Source organism: Sapajus apella, unplaced genomic scaffold, assembly GCF_009761245.1.
Source record: "Sapajus apella isolate SASKATOON/1434 unplaced genomic scaffold, GSC_monkey_1.0 scaffold274, whole genome shotgun sequence".
NCBI classification, from domain to species: domain Eukaryota; kingdom Metazoa; phylum Chordata; class Mammalia; order Primates; family Cebidae; genus Sapajus; species Sapajus apella.
Window position 1 is genome coordinate 25537 of NW_022437214.1, and position 8840 is coordinate 34376.

Here is an 8840-nt window from a genome sequence, read left to right on the forward strand (position 1 = left end):
AGCCGCTCTGCTTGTGACTGGGCTCTAGAGTGACTTCTGACGCCCTCCATGCCTCCTGCCAGGCACTGCCCTCAGTGAGGCCTGGTCCAGCCTGGCAGTAACTCGCTTGTAAGACGCTCAGACACCAAGCTGGGCCTGCACAGGAGGGTTGCAGTAGGACAGTGACCACCCAGGGGTCTACACACCTGTAGGCCTGAGCCAGTGCCTGAGGTATGTGTGAGGGTGGAGGGCAGGGAGGGAGAAGGAGGTTTGGAAGGGCCCTGACTCTATTCTCTGGCCACACTCAAATCCCCGATGGTGGGGGCAGAGAGGTATGACCAGGCTGCCCTTGGCTCCAGGGCTCCAAGACCCCAAGACAGCCCTCTGCTCTCGGTGGCGCCACAGAGAGCCTGAGCTCAGCCTTCTGGATCAGGTCATGGCCTCATCCACTGAGGGGACAATTTAAACATTTGACATCAGAAGCTTTATTCGTAAACCTCACACAGATAAGGACCAAGGGCTGGCAGTGTGGCCAGAGGACAGAGGAGGCTGAAGGCCCCATGCTTGGGCTCGGCAGTTTTGCTCCATGAAACTGCCGTGGGTGACCTTTCAGTCTCACCAGTGGTCTGCACGGTGCAGGAAGGGCTTCACGGCTGTCTGCCCCTGGGGCAGAGGATAGGCCCCCAAGGACCTTTGGGCAAGCGAGGGTTTACATTTCTGTAGTTTTAGAGCTTAATTTGTAGTTTTTTAGATATTAAAACCACTTGGATTTTTGGGAAGATTCTTATTTCTGATTCTGTTATCTGACAGATACCATAAAGAATAAGCATTAAGGTATAAAAATACTGTGTATAAAACACTAAACCACATTCCTAAAGCAAATGGAGTGTGTCAGACATACTAGTGTTTCATTTAAATCCATTTATAACCCTGACATCACCTCCCTGTTCTCAAGGAGGATTTTAAAGTCCCAGATGCTATTGTTTAGGAATGTAAGATGGTGGTGGATATGGTCTTATGAATAGCACTTCCCCTGAAGCCAGCTCATGGTCAGTTCATTTGGTTTAAAAAGGAGCTTGTATTTTGCAGAAGACCAACAAAAAAAGTGATAAAAGTTTTGTTGCTATATGTTACAAAAAAAAAAAAAAAAAAGTCATAAGACTACCAGTAAAAAATGTTCAATCAATCAATCAGTGCCATCACAAAAGACAATACAAAAACCAAAGTGCTCAAATAGAAGGAGCAGTAAACTCGCCCAAAACATAGAAAAGCTTTAAATAGAATTTTAGTATATACAAAAATCGGTCGGAAGAGTTTTAGAAGATTCTTCAATGTAAGTGAAGCATCTTGAGTCGCTCAGGACCTTGCTGTCCTCACACTGGCACGAGCCCCCCAACTGTTTCCCTAGTCCCCGAGGCATCTGAGGCTGGGTTCCCACATGGGAAAGGAATGAAGACTCGAAGGGAAGGGTCAGTTTAAACTAAGTTTTCAGTGAACTCCTTCCTCTGGCTGGGAAGGTGTCTTTCAGCCTCTTAGTCTCAAAACAATGGACTAAAGCCACAGGTGTTGCTAACTTCATGTGCCAGCTCATGGGTGGAGCCTCTTCAAGGCTTGAGACCATGGCAGTGAGACCCGGCAGCCTGCAGTGACTCCCAGGTTCTGGATGGCTGCACGCGAGCTCAGGAGGACAGGGATGTGCTGGGCCAGCCTAAACACGCTGGGGAGGCTAGCGCAGGGAGAAAGCAGCTTGCAGGGCCACAGCACGATGTGGAGGCTTACGAGACAGTATAAGGATTACCTTCCTAAATGGAAGATGTGCTTTAAAGGAACTGCCTCTGGCTCCTGCCGAGTTGACACATCTCAGGGCTATGCCCACCAGGGCAGTGGCATTTCCCACATTCCAAGGCTTTGAGGCTTGGGCAAAGAGATAGTACCCAAAGGCATGCTGTATGTGGGCAATGAACTTGAGTGGGCACAGTCCAATGCCTGCCTGGGCCACAGGTCTGGGTTTAGGAGGGGCTACAGTCGGGGCAGGTGTGAAACTGGGCAGGAGGTTCTTGTCTACCAGCTCACACTCTTGCCCTTAGACTAGCTTTGTCTGAAGGCAGCTTCAGAGCCACTTGCCAGGTTGAGAAATGTCCAGGCTTAGTGCTCTCTTAGCTGCTGCTCCTCTGCCTCCCCCAGCCCCCTGCGTGCCCTCTGCTCTGAGACAAGTTACTAAATGTTGAAAACCAAATTTATCTGGGAGTGGCTTTTGGCCTCCATCCTCTGCAAAGTGACCTAAACCCTTTATGGGGTACCCACTCCCAGTGGAGGGCAGGTGGATGGACTGGAATTTATAATAAACTATGTGGCAGAAACACAGGCCTTAGGAAATTCCACAGGCCCCTCTATCAGTTTATGTGACATGGGACAGCATCAGGCAGGGAGGGGTGATGTGTCCAGCAGGCCAGCCATCTGCATGCACAAAGGCTAAACTTGTCATTTTAACCTTTTCTGAGCGAATTTTAAAATATTCTGGCAAATCTCAAGTTTTGAAGTTTTTCCTGTGGGTTCTGGACTCTTTCATATGCAAAAATAATTCTTTTTCTTCAAGTACATCCAGGGTAGAAAATTAAATGTGACTTTTACTCCGTCCAGTGGGTTACTTTAATGACATGGACCAGCCACTCAGTAACTGCCTGATACCTAAGCTGCTTCACCACTGAGGGCTCAACCCCCAGTACCAGACACTGTGAGGCTGTCCCCTCAGTAACGGCACCTCTGTAGCCCCCCGGGACAGCCTTCTCTAAGAACTAGCTCACCTGCTTTCTAGATAAGGAATCTATTGGCATAAATAAGATGTTCCACTAGACACATTTCTCTATAGTGTATCTAAAATGTCAGTGGAGGCCTCTGGAAGATTCTTAAATGAACACTGTACTTTTAACAATTCATTTGCAAGAGGAATAGCCAATTTGAAGTTCTGTGAATTTAAGAAAAAAAAGCAGGATGGAGGGTGGGCTTACAATACCTTTTCTCTAAAAAAGGAAAAAAGGTAAGACTTGCTATCTAGAGAGAACCTGTCCCGATGGTCTTCAAAGACTCAGTTTGGTTTCCTACTGAACCTAAAAAAAGCAGACCCCAACTATATTGAAGACAAAGGTAAAAGGAAGGTATTAACTAGGCGGATAGTCATCAGTTGGTTAGTTCTTTCTCTAGAACTTGAAAAAGCTCATTGAAAATTTTCAGAAACAACCGTGTACACGAAGAGAACAGATCAGATGGGACACCTTACCCACAGAAATGGCTGAGAGTGTCAACAGCTATGCGCAACTAGCCTTTGAGGTCAGAGGGCAAGAAAGGCTGTCAGATCCTCCTAAGTTTCCATTACATTCAGTTTCTTTCACAAAATAGCATTCGAAGGAGAAGGAAAAGTTCTCACTTTACTCCCAGCCATTGTCTTTGATCATGTGAGCAAGCTCAATGATGAATTTTCCTTCCTTGTATTTCTGACTGCTCTCAAAGGCATGTTCCTTGAAAAACAAGAGACAAAGGTTTCAAGACAGAAGTTTTCACTTTCAGTTTCATCACTCTTTGGGCAAAAAAACCAAAACAACAACAAAACCCAAGTGTGTACTATTAACTATACCCAGATGTTCCCTGAGCCACTACTCACCCAGCGCCGGGAGGTCTGTTCCGGGGAGAAGTCCCTTGAGGCAGTGTAGGGTTACTTTGCATTTGTTGTTGTTAAAAGGTTTTCATGTGCTTGCTTGGGCAGCACATATACTAAAAGGTTTTCCGTTCCTTTGTTTTGAGATAGGGTCTCACTCTGTTGCCCAGGCTGGAGTGCAGTGGTGTAGGGTCATAGCTCACTGCAGCCTTGACCTCCGGGGCTCAAGTGATTCCTCCTCAGCCTCCCAAAGTGCTGGGATTACTTGTAGGACACTGTGAGTGCAGATCTGTTTACTGGACATTTACTACCTGTGGGGTAAGAGGCTTGAAGATATGCAGAGGACTACACTCCAGGAATTCCGTGCATAACTAGAGTGAAGGCAAGTACAGGGAGAGCCAAAGACGTCTGGGGCCTGGGCACAGTGGTGCACACCTGTAATCCCAGCACTTTGGGGGGCCAGGACAGGAGTTTGAGACAAGCTTACACAACATAGTTTGATTTTCTTCTACAAAAATAAAAAAATAAATCAGCTAAGTTTGGTGTGCCAATTGTCCAGCTACTTGGGAGGGTGAGGTAGGAGGACCACTTGAGACCAGAAGGCCGAAGCTGCAATGAGCTGAGATTGACCAAGACTGTCTCAAAAAACTCAGGGCATCTGGAGAAGGCCCTTCTTGGGGAAGAGTTCTTTCTCCCACAAACATATCCTCATCATTTTGTTATGCCGAGTGTGGCCTGGTGCCAGGGACACAGACGACCAAGACAGGTCCTGCCAACCCAAGCGGCAGCCCCAGGTGTGGCAGACACAGGAGGGCCTGTGCCAGCAGGAAGCAGTGGGTGCAGCTGTGGCAGGAATGCAGTGTGGTGGCCATGCAGGAAAGGCAGGGGTTTCTGGAAGTGGGACCCACAAATGGGTATGGGACTGACCAGGGGGAAGGGCTGGGATGCGTGCCTATCTCATGGAACCTGCTTCCATGGTACGAACTGTGGTCTCCCACAACTCACAAGGAATCTGGGAGACCAGAGATGATCAGAATTTCAGGAAAGAGGGAGAGCAGGCGGCCTGGACCCAAAGAACACCAGAGCCAGAATGGGAAAGCCTCCTCCAAAAAAGGAAGGTAGGCCAGGCGTGTGGCTCATGCCTGTAATGCCAGCACTTTGGGGGGCTGAGACTCACTTGAGGTAGTAGTTGGAGACCATCTCAAAAAAAAGAAGGGGGATGGGAACATCTACCAGATAGCCAGAGTGTCAAAACCATGGAGTCTGAGGTGGCCTGGGGGAGAGGAGGACTTGCCAGATACAGTGGAGGAGGGGAGCAGGGCAGGAGGGTGCAGGGCCTAGGGGCGCCAGGTTTGTTGACTTTGGAGGCCAGATCAGGGTGCAGAGAGCCCTGCTTAGGAAGAAACGGGGATTGAAAATGTGGTGGGGATTGAAAATGTGGTTTTTTGTTTGTTTTGTGCCGGGGTCTCACGGTCACCCAGGCCGGAGTGCAGTGGTGAGATCATAGCTCACTTGCAGCCTCGACCTCCCGTCCCCGCCTGAGGAACTGGAGTTTCTGAAAGTGCTGTGACTGGTACCAAGAGCCATACTGCAGGGGGAGGTGTAGCTCGGTGGCACGTCCCCATGTGGCACAAGCATCCCTTAGGGCCGGCGGCACTCACATATTTCCACCCGAGCGTGGTCTTGCAGTTCTCGCAGTAGATGTCGGCGACTGCGTGCAGCCCAGTGAGAAGGACCCTCTCTTCTGCAGGGCCGCAGCCCACGTTCACCCTGCGGGGACAGAGGGGCCACCGCGCTGGAGGCCCGGCCCACCCCTGGCCAGGCCCCGCCCTGTCCTCCTAGGAGTTCCCCCAAAACAGGGAACCGGCCAGGGAGCAGCACCGCACCTCTCCCCGAGCCCTGCCCGCCACTGGGAAAGAATGATGGAACAAGCTGGGGGGCAAGATCCTTAGCAAGCTTTCAGAAACTCCCAGGCGAGGGACAGTGGGTCCTTTCAGGACCCGGAAAGACCCAGGTGATTCTACACAGGGCACTGTGTAGGTGCCATCTGGGCCGTTCCGGGGGCCCACGCCACCCCCCAGTCTGAGCCAGGATACTCACACGGAATTGAAGAGGTAGGCGCGTCCCTGGCTCCCCTGAAAGGACTGAAAGAAGAAGAAAGCCTGTGAGATTGGCTCTGAGTGCTTTCTGGAAAGGAGGTGCTGTGCAGAGCCAGCGGAGCCCTGCCCCGCTGCCAGGGTTCTGTTAGCTGCACAAGCATGGGTCACTGGGAGCAGACACTGGCGTCCACCTCCAGAATTCCACTTGTAATAGCAGCCACTTAACGAAGCTGCAAGCTGTTTTTGAGTGTAGACGGTCCAGAAGTGGCTGACTCTGCTGCATCAACATTCTTCAAGTGACTATTATTGTGGAATCATGGCAAAATCAGTTTTAAATGGTTTCATATGTTTGCAATCACGAAAGATTTTCTCTACCTGAAAACCCACAGATCCTCAGAATGCTCCCCTCGCTGCCTCTTGTGCAGCAGTTCAGATGCGTCACTGTCATATATTAGTGGGAAGTATCCATACTTTCCCACTGAAATGTTTTAAGATTCACAGCCATGGCTGGGCACGGTGGCTCATGCCTGTAATCCCGGCACTTTGGGGGGCCAAGGCAGGTAGGTCACCTGACGTCAGGAGATCGAGACCAGACTAACCAACATGGTGAAACTCCATCTCTACTAAAAATACAAAAATTAGCTGAGCATGGTGGCGGGTGCCTGTAACCCTAGCTACTTAGGTGGCTAAAACAGGAGAATCACTTGAACCCAGGAAGAGGAGGTTGTAGTGAGCCAAGACTGCACCACTGCACTCCCACCTGGGCAACGAGTGAAATTGTCTTTAAAAAAAAAAAAAGTCACAGCACAAGATAGCCCCTCACTTAGAAAAAGGCCCTTCCAGTGACATCTCACCAGGAAAATATGAGCTCAGAAACAGCTCATGATATATTCACATATTCTAAGGTGACTGAGCATGAAGGAGCCAGAACAGGGTATCTGTACCCCTTGATGTACTCAGGTCCCTCCCATGACCTTTGCCCTCACAGAACAGGTGGGAACGCCTGCTCCAGTGCCCGTCTCAAGTCTCAACTGACCTCAAACATAAAGTGGAAACCAAATCACACATTTTTGGGGGTTTTACTTGTTTTGAGATGGAGTCTTGGAGGTGGGGGTGGGGATAAAAAAAAATGGAGTCTTACTCTGTCACCCAGGCTGGAGTAGAATGGTACCATCTGGACTCACTGCAGCCTCTGCCTCTGGGTTCAAGAGATTCTCCTGCCTCAGCCTCTCCAGTAACAAATTACAGGCACACGGCACCATACCCAGATAATTTCTGTATTTTTAGAGATAGGATATTTTAGAGAGAGGTTTTGCCATGTTGGCCAGGCTGGTCTCAAACTCCTGGCCTCAAGTAATCTGCCCACACTGGCCTCCAAAAGTGTTGGGATTACAGGCGTGAGCCCCCATAGCCTGGCTTACATTACAGTTTATAATGGAGGCTGTCATTTAAAAATGTCTTAGGTTATTTGGTAAGAGATGCTCACTCAGTACCCCTCCCATGAAGGAAACTGGGTATGTCATCCATGATATACATTGGCAGATTTTCATATCTAAGTTTCACTGAAAACAAAAGAGGAAAGCAATATTTCTGTATAAAACAAAGAAAGATGGTTTTGTAGTGGCTGGTGTTAACCACCTTGCCCGGCCCTTTTTTGGGGTTTTTGGCCTAACCTTAGCACAAAGGCAAAGGGCTGTGACGAATGTTGACTGAACCATGATTTGACAATATCAAAATGTAAAGGGCACATACTATAGGACCCAGCAGTCCCACTTCTAAGAATTTACTGTAAACAATAAACCAGCTTGAGTATATAATGAAATGTGACAAGAATGGCCACGGGTTACAGTGTTCATAATTAGAAAACCAAAAAAACAACAAAAATGGGCTGAGGCAGGAGGACTGCCGGAGCTCAGGAGTTCGGAGAGCCATGATTGCACAACTATACTCCAGCCTGGGAACAGAGCGAGACCCTGCCTCTAAAAAGTAGAAATAGGCTGGGTGTGGTGGCTTAAGCCTGTAATCCCAGCACCTGGGGAGGCCGAGGTGGGCAGATCACTCGAGGTCAGTAGTTCAAGACCAGCCTGGCCAACATGATGAATCTCCATCTCTACTAAAAATATAAAAATTAGCCGAGCGTGGTGGTGGGCACCTGTAATCCCAAGTACTCGGGAGGCTGAGGCAGAAGAACTGCTTGAACCCAGGGGGCAGAGGTTGCAGTGAACGGAGCTGGTACCACTGCACTTCAGTCTGAGCGACAGAGCGAGACTCCATCTCAAAAACAGCAGCAGCAAAAAAAAGCGGAGCCCCCAGTTGTCCTTGGTGGACATCTCACTTATTTCACTGAGCATGAAATAAACTTGTGTTTTAAGCATACAGTCTTAAAAATGAGTATTCCCTTAAGTGGCTTTCTAGGATTAGGAATATCATTCTATATTCAGTCTAATAATCATCTTACAGACTTTTCCCACATCCTTATCAGTCTTCAGTTTTGTAGACTGAATTTCCTAAATCTCACCTACTGAAAGTTCTTATTTTTCAATAGGGTTTAGCTCAGAGACAGGAGCAGTTCTGGGATTCAGATTCAGAGCCGTCTTATCAGAGTTGAGGCCAGCAAACTCCTGTAAAGTAGGGCCAGGAGGTAAGTAGTTTAGGCTTTGGGGGACATATGGACCCTGTTCTAATTACTCTGTAAACAGAGGAGCAGAGCTGTGATCTATTAAAACGTTTAACAGGTGGTATAGCAGATTTGGACCACAGATCAGAATTGCTAACTAGATGGAGCCTTCTAGTAACCAGAGCTGCCTACAGCAAGAACAGGCTCCCTCAAGCCAGGGAGTCCTTTGTTAGTGACAAATATGGACTCAGAGGCTGTAGAGACAGTGCCTCTCACCTCGCAGGTACTGGATTCTGTTCTGTGTGGCAGCTGTTCTCATGGTCTCAGTGAATCCTTGAAAGAATCACGGAAAGGAGGAGAGCTTCCTCTAGTCGTTATCTTGCCGCCTCACCCAGCCCATCACCCGCAGAGGCATGAGGTCCGATCCCTCCTGGCAGCCTGAGCGCTTGGAGAACTTAGTTCTTGGCACTTTTTTTTTTTTTTTTTTTTTTTT

The 8840-nt window shown here is 48.8% G+C and overlaps 1 protein-coding gene across 2 annotated transcripts in view; it reads right to left on the reverse strand.

Annotated features, from left to right (window-relative positions):
* Positions 1 to 444: 444 nt before the first annotated feature.
* YPEL1 (yippee like 1) overlaps positions 445 to 8840 on the reverse strand; it is a 33301-nt gene continuing 24905 nt past the window's right edge. For both annotated transcript variants that reach the window (XM_032272013.1, XM_032272014.1), the window contains 3 exons: positions 5732 to 5775; positions 5293 to 5401; positions 445 to 3494 (listed from right to left, as the gene is read on the reverse strand). In XM_032272013.1, the coding sequence (XP_032127904.1) occupies positions 3405 to 3494; positions 5293 to 5401; positions 5732 to 5775 (243 nt within the window). In that variant the 3' untranslated portion in view covers positions 445 to 3404. The remainder of the gene's footprint in view (positions 3495 to 5292; positions 5402 to 5731; positions 5776 to 8840) is intronic.